The 13575-nt window shown below is 42.8% G+C and overlaps 1 protein-coding gene across 7 annotated transcripts in view; it reads right to left on the bottom strand.

Annotated features, from left to right (window-relative positions):
- Positions 1-13575, bottom strand: part of rhbdf1a (rhomboid 5 homolog 1a (Drosophila)) — a 373026-nt gene that overhangs the window by 10889 nt on the left and 348562 nt on the right. For 6 of the 7 annotated variants that reach the window (XM_059979627.1, XM_059979628.1, XM_059979625.1 and 3 more), the window contains 3 exons: positions 12178-12272; positions 7686-7761; positions 2467-2567 (listed from right to left, as the gene is read on the bottom strand). In XM_059979627.1, the coding sequence (XP_059835610.1) occupies positions 2467-2567; positions 7686-7761; positions 12178-12272 (272 nt within the window). Of the gene's footprint in view, positions 1-798; positions 991-2466; positions 2568-7685; positions 7762-12177; positions 12273-13575 lie in introns of all 7 variants that reach the window. The other variant, XR_009513976.1, reaches the window with a different exon arrangement.

Genomic DNA, 13575 nt, shown 5'->3' on the forward strand with positions numbered 1-13575 from the left:
ATCACTCTGCCAACTGGTGACAGTCAGAAGTAGCCAGATTCAAATAGCAAGTTCTGAGAAAATTTGTTTGTTCATTTTGTGCCGTGTTGTATGATGTGAGCAGTCATGGTCTTTCCACGAACATGATTGTTCTTGGCAAATTTTTCTACAGAAGTGGTTTGCCTTTGTCTTCTTCTGGGCAGTGTCTTTGCAAATCAGGTGACCCCACGCAGCCATGATCAACACTCTTCAGAGATTGTCCGCCTGGCTTCGGTGGTAGCATAACCAGAAATTGTGATATGCATCAGCTGCTCCCAGGACTTCACGTGACCCTGATCAGCTGGGATTGGGGGGGGGGGGGGGGGGTGGTAAGCAGTACTACATCTTGCCCAAGGACGACCTGCAGGCTAGCAGAGGAAAGGAGTGCCTTACACTCCTTCAATAGAAACATCTCCTTGTCAAGATAGCCATGAATTTGGGAACTGACATATACCTAATAATATGTGGAGGCTAGGGTGGAAAGGTAGATTTTTTTTTAAAGAATGATGATGGCAGATGAGAGGGTCAGAAAAATTAACAGCTTGTTAACACAGTGGCCAGAAAGGGAAGGATTGCATATTATAAGGAATAAGGTAATAGGAGAGTGGTGGGACAGGAGAATTTTGAAAAGAAAATGGGGATTATATAGGGATGGAAGATGACAGGAATTAGGGAAAGAAAGATGGGAGTGTTGAAGTTGGGGAGTTGCTGAAGGGGGGGAGGGGTAGGGAGCAGTGAAGGATCTGATTATGGGTGCCATTATTTTCAAAATTTTCATACATGGCATGGATGTTCCTGCTCTCTGTTAATGCCTTTCTTGAATCACTGGAGTTCCAGAATGGACTAGAATTTCAGCCGTCAACTTTCCTCCCGATTTGCCACACAGATTAGGAAGGATCTTGTCTTCCGTTGCTGTTGTCAGTCATGGCAAGTTGCTTATGTGCCATTTGACGAGAGTAACACACTCCAGCCCTGGTATGATGTGGTAGAAGAATTAACACTTAGGGTAGTGAACAAGATGGCAACTGTGTGAGGCGCATTATAATTTTTGGTTAAAGATCAAAGGACTAATGATGCTGGATATGCCCAACAGGTCAGGCAGCACCTGTGGGGAAAGAAACAGAGGTCAGTGGTGCAGGGTCACCGACCTGAAATGTTAATTCTGAATATTCTTGAGCTGAACTTAAACATGCAATTCCAGGGCTGTCTAAATGTGGCTCTTTGTAATCGTCTATTTTATAAACTGGATTTAAATTCTGCAGTTTTCATGTTGATACATCAATGTATCGCTCGCTCAATATCCAGGGCTCTGAATCATTAATAAAAGAATATAATCATGCTCTAGTAGATTACATATCTTGACGGAGGTTGAGAAACAGTGATAGTTATGAGGCTGGAACTCTAAGTCTGAGCAGTTTCACTTCTCATCTTGTGCTCTAGTTCCTGCCCATCTCCTTGATGTTCTACAACCTTGAGTAAGTTATTTCAATTCTGGCTTTTTGATTACCCCTGCTGCTTCTTTGGCATCATTGTTGATAGCTGCAACTTCTGTGTCCAGATCCCAAAACTCTTACCGCCTTGCTCTCCTCAACTGAGTGTGGATCATTTTCTTTTGTCTGATAATGCTCCTGTGATACGAGTGGTCTTCATTTATTCTCCCTTTACAGTAGTGATGGAGATTTCAGAGAGTATTTCTATCCTTTCTCTGACAGTGAACCTTGCTGTTGTCTACAAAAACTAACATTGCAGAGTCATTGTTGAAGGCAAGTATTGCCCATGGCGATTGGGTGGCACAGCTGGAAGAGCTGCTGGGTACAGCAATTGAGCTTTGGGTTCAACCAGTTTCTCCCCCTAGGCTGTGAAGTGCAGTCTGCACAACACTTTACAGTACAGTTGACCCATGTTCAATTCCTGTTGCTGCCTGTAAGGAATTTGATCCTTCTCCCTGTAACTGCTCCAGTTTCTTCCCACAGTCCAAAGACGTGGCAGTTGGGAGGTGAACTGTTCACTGTAAACTGTCCCATGATTAGGCTAGGGTTAAATTGGGGATTGCTGGGCAACATGGTTTGAAGGGCCAGATAGGCACTGTATCTCAATAAATCAATATTCTGGAACCGATGAGAGGATCAGAATGTCATAAGAGGACAAATAGTTCAATAGCATTTTAGGAGGGGGATTGGGCACTCTTCCTAGACTGGCCTTTAAGTGACTCAATCTACCCTTCAACAGCGTGATCGACTTTCACTAACCTTCAGCAAGCTGCTGAATTCAGGAACATTTTGGAACAGACAATAAACATCCACATCACAGGAATTAATCAAAACCTTGCATCTTTTCAAAGGCAAATGTGACTTTTCCGTGAACAGTTGATCACTTAGCAGCTCTATTTAAGAAAATAATTCAGATAGAGTGGCCTGGAGCTCAGCTCCGTCGCACTGGAGTGCCTACCCAGCATGGAGGAAGAGCGAAAGCCAGAGTCTGTAAAACTGATCAGGCACTTCAGGGTTGAGGAATGGTAGAAGACCACATACATCATCCATGCAATGTACCTGGAAAATACAAGATACAACCTTCTCAGCTCTGACAAGGCAAAATAGTATTTACAGTGGTTTTGCACCATTTAAAGCAAAAATCACATTTTTCAATGCTGAGTAAACTCCACTAGAATTAATATGTAAGATATAACCGTAATGCAGTAAAATAATGTTAGCATAAATCGGCAAAAAGATCAGCATGGGCATGATGGGCAGAAGGACCTTTTACTGTGCAATACCATCACAGTGCGCCTCCTTTCCTTTCTACTTTATTCTATATGCTCTGCATGGCTAACTTTAGACGGTTTCTGTCACTTCTTGACTCAAAACTAAGTCTTATTGCCTACTTTAATTTCTTTTGCCACTGAAAAGAGGAAGGGATGCCTCTGAAGAAGCACCATTGCTATGACAAAGGTGGTACAAGTGGCATCTCAGCTGCTTGATTCCTGATGCTGCTCCTGGCCTCTTCATTGACTTAGATTTGATCCCCTGGTTGTATTGAGAGCATCCTGAGCAGCTGCATCACTGCCTGCTTCGGAAATTGCACCATCTCGGATCGCAAGACCCTGCAGCGGATAGTGAGGTCAGCTGAGAAGATCATCGGGGTCTCTCTTTCCGCCATTACGGACATTTACACTATACACTGCATCCGCAAAGGAAACAGCATCATGAAGGACCCAACGCACCCCTCATGCAATCTCTTCTCCCTCCTGCCGTCTGGGAAAAGGCATTGAAGCATTCAGGCTGTCATGACCAGACTTTGTAACAGTTTCTTCCCCCAAGCTATCAGACTCCTCAATACCCAGAGCCTGGACTGACACCAGCTTACTGCCCTTACTGTGCCTGTTGTCTTGTTTATTATTTATTGTAATGCCTGCACTGTTTTGTGCACTTTATGCAGTCCTGGGTAGGTCTGTAGTCTAGTGTAGTTTCTCTCTGTGTTGTTTTTTTACGTAGCTCAGTCTAGTTTTTGTACTGTGTCATGTAACACCAAGGTCCAGAAAAAACATTGGTGGTCTCTTTTTTACTATGCTCGGTACCAGCATTTATGGTCCAAATGACATTAAAAAGTGACTTGACTTGTACTGACAGTGGTGGCACACCAGGTTTTATGATGCTGCAAATCTGCCATTGCTGATGGATCACAGTGTCTCTGGATGGCCAGTCCTGAGCTGGTAAATCCATTTGCAGTCTTCTAAGGAAAGCTATTGGAGATGATTCCCAGGGATAGGAATTTACTCAGATTCGGAAAGGCTGGTATAGTTGAGGAACTATACCAGTTCCTCTAAGTGGTATAATTAGACCCGTTCATTCTCCACAACTCTTCAAATTATTTTCCCTCATTAGCCCACAAAATTTCCTTCTGAAATCCCTGACTGACCATTCAAACAGTAAACCAGGTACAATTCAGATTCAGCTTTCGTGTAACCAGTCTCTACCCACTAAAACAGATTCTGACTGAGGGTGGAAGGAGTGGGGCAGGGTGGGAAACTAGAATGAAAAACTTTAACAAGCAGACACTGGCCAACTTGTGTGGAAGTAGGTGCAATGCGGCAGTACCCATTGTACCATCCAGCTTCAACCTCTGCTACAGAAAGTACAAGGTCAAGAGCAGATCTGTGGTTCCACAATGGCCCTAACCTGCTCCATTGTTGTTCACATTGTAACGGGCTGCAGTATGCACTTAAATCTTCATGCCTTGCAGTGCTTGGACGAGCCCAAAGCTTCCTGAAGGAGCTTAAATGAAAGCTAAGCAGATTGCATTTCCCAAGCAGCAGCTGCTATGGATAAAAATTGTAGGAGAACAAGGATAAACAACGAAGTTCAAAAGTTCCATAGATGGCCTGCTGGTTTTCTTAAAAAGTGAATAATTAAACTTAAAAATCTAATTCCTAAACCAATGGTAAGAACAGCATTTACTCTCCCTCTGTACTTGCCCTAAGGCAGAGGTGAACTACCTTCTTGGACTACAATCGGACAGGAGTTGAATATATTAGACCATAACATATAAGAACAGAATTAGGCCATTTGGCCCATCAAGTCTGCTCTGCCATTTCATCATGGTTGATCCAATTTTCCCTACAGCCCCAATCTCCTGCCTTCTCCCCATATCCCTTCATGCTCTGACCAATCATGAATGTATCAATCTGTGGCAAAGAATTTCACAGATTCACCACTCTGGCTACTGTTAGGGCCAGTCTGTTGGTAGCAGGGTAGCTACACCTCCTGTTTGTTATTCTCACCACCCAACGTCGGCCATTGTCAAATGGCCTACATTTACATTTCCTTAGTCCAATTCCACAGTGACTTGTACAGCAGCTGTCTTACAGGGGCATGGACCAATGTTCAATCTTGAGCTCGGTTACCATCTGTCTGGAGTTTCTTCTCCTTCCTGGGTGCACTTCCTCTAAGTACCACCCCCCCCCCCCCATCCCGCCATTTCTTTACACATTCAAAAGACATACAGGTTGGGAGCTTAATTGACCACTAAACTGCACCTTGGTCCATGCGAATGACACAATCTTGGGACAATTGATGAAAATTCAAGGAAAATTTTAAAATGGTGTTGTTCACTATAGTCAGCCATCTCTTTAAGTCACCTGATGTAAACTAATTTGGTCAAAAATGGCTTTTGCTCTGGGGACCCCAGACCCGGTCTCAGAGAAGGATCTCACATTTGGCACAGATGCTTGTTAGAAAGGCCATGATATTAGCTCACCTGCTGGTTCCATATCACTGTAGGTATTGATGGTCACAAAGTTTCCTCTTCCCTTTAATGGCTTAATTGTCCATAGTTATTCACTATTCATGGCAGCACAATAGTACGCACATTAAATCCTAACCTTGGGTATTGTCTGAAAGGACTTTACAAGCTCCAAAAGAAAACAGGTTACAGAATGCAGGGAAATAAGGATAAAAGTAATGGAAATAATGGGGATTGCACCACTGAGCATGGATCCAAGGGACCATATAACTTCTGTTGTTATAAGATCGTAGAAAACTCTGACTACTTACAATGGCCAAAACAAAGCATCAAAATGTCTTGCTTTGGGTCACTTAAATGCTACATCTTATAGTGCAATATTTATTAATTCAAATATAGTTAAAGTCAAAATAGTAACTAGAAAATTATTAAAATAATGAACATGGAAAGTGGGGCTTGGTTTTCAGCCTTATTTTTGTTTTTCTTAAAAAAAGATGGAAGTTAACCCAAGTGCTCTGTGCATTTGCTGGTCTATTAAACAAAGTAGCTTAAAGGTTTAGATATAGCCAGTGCTTTGATTCCACCTACTGAGTGTTTAATTAAAGAGTGCACACGAGGACACGTGCAACAGTCAGTTCAGACTGCCACACAGATATCAGATATACTATTCAGGTTTAATCCTTGACTGTGTAGCATTCTCAAACTTCACTGAATATTTAACATTAGCCTGAAATGTGAAACTGAGCTTCAGAACATTTTGATCAGGTTTTGGGCTTCTGTTTTAAAGTTCAAATTCATATTCAAAAGTGTGAAAGTTGTAACCTGTGTTAGTGAGTGGTCTTTGAAAACTGGAATAGTTCCAGCTGTCCACCTATGGATTAATTTGCTGGGGCCAGATTATAAAACCAGGCAAGGGGGAGGAAAAAGAAACATCTCCAAAACAGCTGGATATTCACTTGAAATAACTAGAGGCTTCTGAGAAGCAACAATTAAAATCTAACCCAAATGCAAAAGCTGACTAGGTAACCAGACAATGACAGTAGCATAAAGCAACATAAATCAAAGTACTTACATGTAATGTGTTGGCACGTGGCCAAGTGATTAAGGCATTCGTCTAGTGATCTGAAGGTGATCTGAAGTGTGTATGTCCTTGAGCAAGGCACTTAACCACACATTGCTCTGCGACGACACCGGTGCCAAGCTGCATGGGTCCTAATGCCCTTCCCTTGGACAACATTGGTGGCGTGGAGAGGGGAGTCTTGCAGCTTGGGCAACTGCCGGTCTTCCATAAAAATAAACCTTGCCCAGGCTTACGCCCTGGAAACTTTCCAAGGTGCAAATCCATGGTCTACCAAGACTAACGGAGGCCTACATCTCTGCATACAATGCTGGACAACAGCATACAATGCTGGATCTCTGCAGACAACTCAAACTGGCACAAAAAAATTTTTTCAGCATTCCAAATGATTTACTCTCCCCAAGTGGCTCACTCTCCTTATCACTGAAAGTAAAATTGTGCAGCTTTGGACAAAGTGAATAGAGCCCAACATTCATTTCACTCAAAGTGTGCCGAATTCTACATGCATTGAAATGGAATGCTCCATTCACCCAAGCTAATGGTTTCAATGCAAAGATACTGGGGATTAAAAAATAAATTAGATGAGCCATTGGTAACAGAGGCCTACAGGAGGTTAAATAGATATTGGACAAATGTAGGGGCAAATCCAATGCCTGTCTATAGGTAAAAAAACTGCTATAATCTGCTATAGTCTGATTTTTCCAACTGCTAGAGGAAATTAAATCAAAGTTATTAATCAAAATTCTCCCGTGAACTTAAAACTTCTCTGTTCACACTGATTCCTCCATTTATATCACACACCAGAATTCTCTTCAATTTCAACAGCAGTCTTATTATCCTAGACTTAAGCAGAAAACTGCACACAAAGGGGAGCCCTTTTCCACTAACATTTCTTCAAGGGTTAATTCTACAACTGAGAACAAAGGTTTGGTTTTTGTGATGGGAAAACAAAAAGATAGAGATGCTGGACCTCCAACCAGATTTTACAAACCCTCTCTCCCAAGGGAAACTACCGACAATAAGCCAAAACAGCAATGAGAAATAAAATGTTCATGCAGTCAGTCAGCGCCTCCTGTCAACTTTACAAGAAAAATAACACTATTGAACATTAGCAACGCTCATCATAATGCTAATTTATTAGCAAACACAATATTAGTTCATAGTAGAGGATAGATTTCTGATTCATCCTAACTCACATCAGCTTCACAGTACATGGCATTGAGTCCATTTAAAATCAATGCCGCCAGAATGCCCTATGCCTGCTGGTTTTCCGTTTGATGCGTCGCATGCTAACAGCTATTACCAGAATCAAACACAAAATCAACACCAAGTATGAAACGTAGATTCAAACCTGAGAACAGAGTGTTGCTTCTTCATGGAAATAACCTTTCATGAATTCGCAATATTCCCTTGATGTAATTTCACATCTGCAAAACAAAAACCCAAAAGTGAAACCGTGGCAGAATGCAGTTACAATTGTGTCACAGAATTCAATGCAAGTTCACACCTGGGAGCCTAGGTATTCAGTAGGAGAGCCAAGACAATGCAGTGTTACCCTCGGATTGTTCTCAGGCCAGTCCCTGTATTTTGATAGAATTGCATCCTTACAAACATCACTGTTCTGATGATATAGCAGCCAGTTTTACCTGGGTTGATTTCCATAAACAGAACATGACAACATGCTAATTGAATGTTGCTTAAGCTTTGACAGAACTAAGGAAATCTGACTTCTGGCAATAGCAGAAACAATTTACAAGAGAAAAAAATATACCATGGATATGAATACACAACGTCACAGCAGAAAACGGGAGAAGTACATGGCAGCCACATCGACAACCAAGAGAAAAATAGCTGAACAGTCCAGAGAGGGGCTGCACCCACATATTAAAAGAATATTTCACTTATAAAAAGCCTTCTGCTGAAGTGTTTTTGGAGTTGCATACTTTAACTCTTTCACTCTTCAAACAGATCATTTTGTAGGAATTATAGAGCAGTCAAGGTCATGTCCCACGTTAAAAGACCATCAATACGAATGAGAGCAGTGCTGTACATAAAAATGCTGACAGATTAATGGGGAGGGAGACTACAATACCCTTAAATAGCTTCACTTGAATGTTTATGTTTAAAAAAACAGCGATTTTTGTTAGTGAATGAATAACAGTAAGATCATTCAGAACTGCTTCACTCACTGTGGTTTCAAGCATTCAGACTTAAGAGATGCAAGAAATGGCCAGAACTGAAAATTAAATGATTTCATTACTTCAACAAGTTAGGAACTACAAAGAAGTTGAAGGTACCAACAATCATCTTGAATATTACAGTGAAAATAAGCATTTGGAGGATGCAATCATTGAAAGAATTGTTTGTAGGCAGTCCACTACTTGCACTTGGTGTCGGCGCTAATTTTGCTTATTTAGTCAATGAAAAGAATATGTCAGCGTACACTGAATTAATTCCTCCATTGATGACTATTAGGAACAAACATGAAGTTTTATAGTACTTTAGTAGTGTTGGTAGTGTTTTAATTTATTCTGTATTTCAATTCAATACATAATTTGTTTCTCAGTTAAACAGTAGTTTGTCTTTTTATGCCTTTTTAACTATTTCCATGAAACTTCAGCTAATAGGGGCAGCCACTTAATTGGGCCAAAATGTACTAATCCTGAATACAAAGTACACTGCTGATGCTGTGGTCAAATAAACACGTACAAACAAGCTGGATGAACTCAGCAGGTCGGGCAGCATCCATTGAAAGGAGCAGTCAACGTTTCGGGCCGAGACCCTTCGTCAGGACTGAAGAAGGAGGGGGCAGGGGGCCTATAAAGAAGGTGGGGGGAGGGTGGAATGTGCCAGGTGAAGAACCAATCAGAGGAAAGATCAAAGGGTGGGGGAGGGGAAGCAGGGAGGGGATAGGCAGGAGAGGTGAAGAAGGAATCTAAGGGGAAAGCACTATGGGTAGTAGAAGAAGGCAGAATCATGAGAGAGGTGATAGGCAGCTGGAAGAGGAGGCACAGTGAAAGTGGGATGGGGAAGGGAGAGGGGAGGAATTACCGGAAGTTGGAGAATTCGATGTTCATACCAAGGGGCTGGAGGCTACCCAGACAGTAGATGAGGTGCTGCTCCTCCAACTGGAGTTTGGCCTCATCATGGCAGTAGAGGAGGCCGTGTATGGACACATCCGAAAGGGAATGTGAAGCAGAGTTGAAGTGAGTCTTCTTGTCCTCACCTATCACCCCACCAGCCTCTGGATCCAGCACATTATCCTCTGCAACTTCCGCCACCTTCAACAGGAACCCACACTAAGGACATCATTCCCACTCTACTCCCTCTGCTTTTCGCAAGGATCATTTCCTCTGCGACTGCCTGGTCCACACGTCCCTCCCCACAGATCTCCCACCTGGCTCATCCCTGCAAGCGTAAGTGCTACACCTGTCCCTACACCTCCTTTCTTACCACCATTCAGGGCTCCAAACAGCCTTCCAGGTGAGGCAACACTTCACTTGTGAGTCTGTTGGGGTAATCTATTGCATCCGGTGCTCCTGGTGCAGCCTCCTCTATATCGGCAAGACCCGATGCAGATCGGGGGACCATTTCGTCAAGCACCTTCGCTCCGTCCGCCACAACCGACAGGATCTCCCGGTTGCCACCCACTTCAACTCTGCTTCACATTCCCATTTGGATACGTCCATACATGGCCTCCTCTACTGCCATGATGAGACCAAACTCCACTTGGAGGAGCAGCACCTCATATACGGTCTGGGTAGTCTCCAGCCCCTTGGTATGAACATCGAATTCTCCAACTTCCAGTAATTCCCTCCCTCTCCCTTCCCCATCCCACTTTCACTTTGCCTCCTCTTCTAGCTGCCTATCACCTCTCTCATGATTCTGCCTTCTTCTACTACCCATAGTGCTTACATTCCTTCTTCACCTCTCCTGCCTATCCCCTCCCTGCTTCCCCTCCCCCACCCCTTGATCTTTCCTCTGATTGGTTTTTCACCTGGCACATTCCACCCTCCCCCCCACCTTCTTTATAGGGCCCCCTGCCCCCTCCTTCTTCAGTCCTGACTAAGGGTCTCAGCCCGAAACGTTGACTGCTCATTTCAACGGATGCTGCCCGACCTGCTGAGTTCCTCCAGCTTGTTTGCATGTGTTTATTGTACTAATCCTGATGTGTCCCAATTAACTGGAATCCACTGTATTTCCTTTACCCAAACTAATGTGTTCTGCCACTCCTATGTTAATTGTAATGAAGTACATTTGTAGACGTCCTTCAGGCACCAGAAGACATGGTGGGTACTCCTGCAGCATTCAAGCCATACCTCCCAAGGAGATGCGAATACTTGCATAAGGAAAGTGGAATCAGAAAGAATATTTCAAATCATTGGTTGGAATCGATAGGCACTGATGTGAAACTAGAGTCTGAAAATCAGTAGTTTGTTGATGCATTGGTCATCAGGTTTCATTTTCCACCAGCTCCGGCTTTTGCTGGAAGTTTTGCCCATCCTGAATGCAGCGACATTAAGCCCGGAACGGACGGCGAGGCCCAGATTGCTGACTGGGCCTCTCCTGTAAGGTGACTTGCCTGTGGCCGTGAACTGCTGAGGTGAGTTCCAAGCACCGTGTTACAGATTCTGAAAGGCCCGTTTTCCAAAAGCACTGAAGAATCTGTAGGCAAGCTGAGAATTTTATCCAGCTGGTTGCACAGCAGGTCATTAATGAATCAGAATCCATTTTACAGAATCCAGATTACATTTCCACTTTCAGACTGATAAGCTGCCAGTGAAAAGCTAGACACCAAAAGGCCCAGGACATTAGAAATCAGGAACCTTCAGCCCACTCAGTCTGTTGCACTTATCACCCATCATTTCAAACATTTTAAATTGCATTTGACAGAGAAACAAGCCTATTGATCACAGTTGAAGAAACCTGAACAACGTATTATGGGTGAGAGCTTCACACTGCCACTCCCCTCTGGTTTGGAGTTCCCTGAATGCTCTCGCTGTCAATTTAAAGTTAGGCTCCCTTCCTCCCTTCCTACACTACAGAGGAAATAAGTTCCATTTTGCAAACCGGACTTCTTTAAATACAGGTGCATTAGACCCTCCACTTTCCAAATTCCCCTGCAACCAGTCCTCAATAATTTTTCTTTTAGCCCCAGTTCCACTGCAATGAACCTGGGCTACAGCCACTTTAGATTCAATATCATCCTGTTCGAGCTGAGAAGTCCAGGTATATCATACCCAGGTGCTTTCCAACCACAACTTTATACAATTATATGGCACAGTCTCATTGTATTCAAGCCACCTTGAAATAAAGCAAGCATTTTATGAGACTTGGAAACATACATTATCATGAACAATTGAAGGCAGATTAAATCCAATGTTTATAGAGAACTCAAGGAACGTTTCCCACCTCTGATTCAGAATTTTAATAGATTTCAGTGTCATTATTTCATGGAACAGACAAGCACTCTTGGCAAACACTCCTATGTTTCACTACTAAAGAAGCTGGACATTGAGCACCAGATATGTTGCAAAATGACAGTACCACTAAAATAAATAAAGGCACTGTGGGGTGGCAAGCAGTCCCTTCCTTTCTATAACATGACTCAGGACAAGGTTGCGTCAGCTCACCAAAACTAAATTCTGTTCTAACTTTTCTACATTACTGAGGGGGCTAACTATTCTTTTTAACCTTTCCCACTAAATCAAGGGTTGAATCGTCACACCACTGAGTTGCTAATATTATTCTCAACCAGACATTTACTGAATCTTTGTTTCAATAAACAAAATGCAGATTATATTGACTTTCCACACCCAGGTTTCTACTGAGTTCACTCTCACCTTCCCTTGGTGCCAATACAGCAGGGCCGGCCTGTGATCACACAGTCCAAGTGTAGATAATTTGTGTGGTTTCCAGCAGTACTTTTAGTGCAAATCTGAAAAACAGAATAATGGAAGAAAGCCCTCCTTTAGTAGTTTTACCATGCTTAGTCTTAAAGGTCAAAAGGTTTATTTTATTATCAAAGTATGCAGAATACAATTCTGAAATCTGTCTTCTTCAGATAGCTTTAGAATACAGAAAATCATTGGAAGGACATCAACCCCCCCCCCCCACACACACACACACACACACACACACACACACAAAAAGAAACAAAATCTCAAACCCCAGACACTCCAAGCCTCCCTCACACAAAAACTAGCAGATCACCCAAATGCCCAGCCCGCCAATCCATGAGAAAGAGAGGGTGAGAATTTATAAAATAACTGAAAGAGGCCAATATGATCTACAGTTAGTTTGAATCGCAGTCCAATTCATAAATCCAACCCAAGGGTGCCCTGTCTAAGAGAGCCACTGCCCAGAACTATAAACATTGCTTGGATTACCTCAGTAAAACATAAAATCCACTGGCCACCATATATTCATCATCAAAAAGATGAGGCTAAGATAATGGGAGTAGTCAACAATTGCTTGAAAGAAGACATTTCCTTTGCACGGGTGACTTCAGGGTTAAAATTAAAATGTGACCAGGCCATAGTCAATCTAAACCCAAGGCCAATTCAAGCTAAACCTAATGTTAATCATAGGAACCAATAGCACAGAACAAGTCCTTCAGCCAGATTCGGTGCCGATCACTCATCTACACCAGGCTTGCAATGTAACAATGTAATATTCTCTCCACATTCTTCACTACGTCCTTTTAAACTCTGCCACTCACCTGCAAGCCCGGGCAATTTACAACAAATTAACCTGCCAAACCACATCTTTGAGATCCGGGAGAAAACTGGAACACGGGAGGGGGAGGGGGATACCCATACAGGGAGGACATGCATACCCCATGTAGAAAACAACCAGTTTCAGGACTGATCCCAGATCTCCTTTACTGGAAGTCTGCAGCTTGACTTGCAGGTAGGCAGTCAGAATATATTACTTTGTGCATTTATAGGTATGCTCAATACTTTAGAAAGACTGAACAACATTCAAAAAGAACACAATGAATATCAGGGGTGAACCATTTGGCCCCTTGCACTGTTCCCTTATTCAGTAAGATGACATTTAACCTTTTACATTAATGCTACTTTCCTGCACTAGGACACGTCCCTTCCTACAAAAACCTGGTTTAACTGCACCCAGTGAGTGAACCGCCAGAGTCCTCTTCAGTAGATATTTCCAGAAAAGTTTTCCTGAGGGGGAAAAAATTCTTCTCCCTTCTCTGAATATCTAACCTTTGCTTTTAA

Source organism: Hypanus sabinus, chromosome 9, assembly GCF_030144855.1.
Source record: "Hypanus sabinus isolate sHypSab1 chromosome 9, sHypSab1.hap1, whole genome shotgun sequence".
NCBI classification, from domain to species: domain Eukaryota; kingdom Metazoa; phylum Chordata; class Chondrichthyes; order Myliobatiformes; family Dasyatidae; genus Hypanus; species Hypanus sabinus.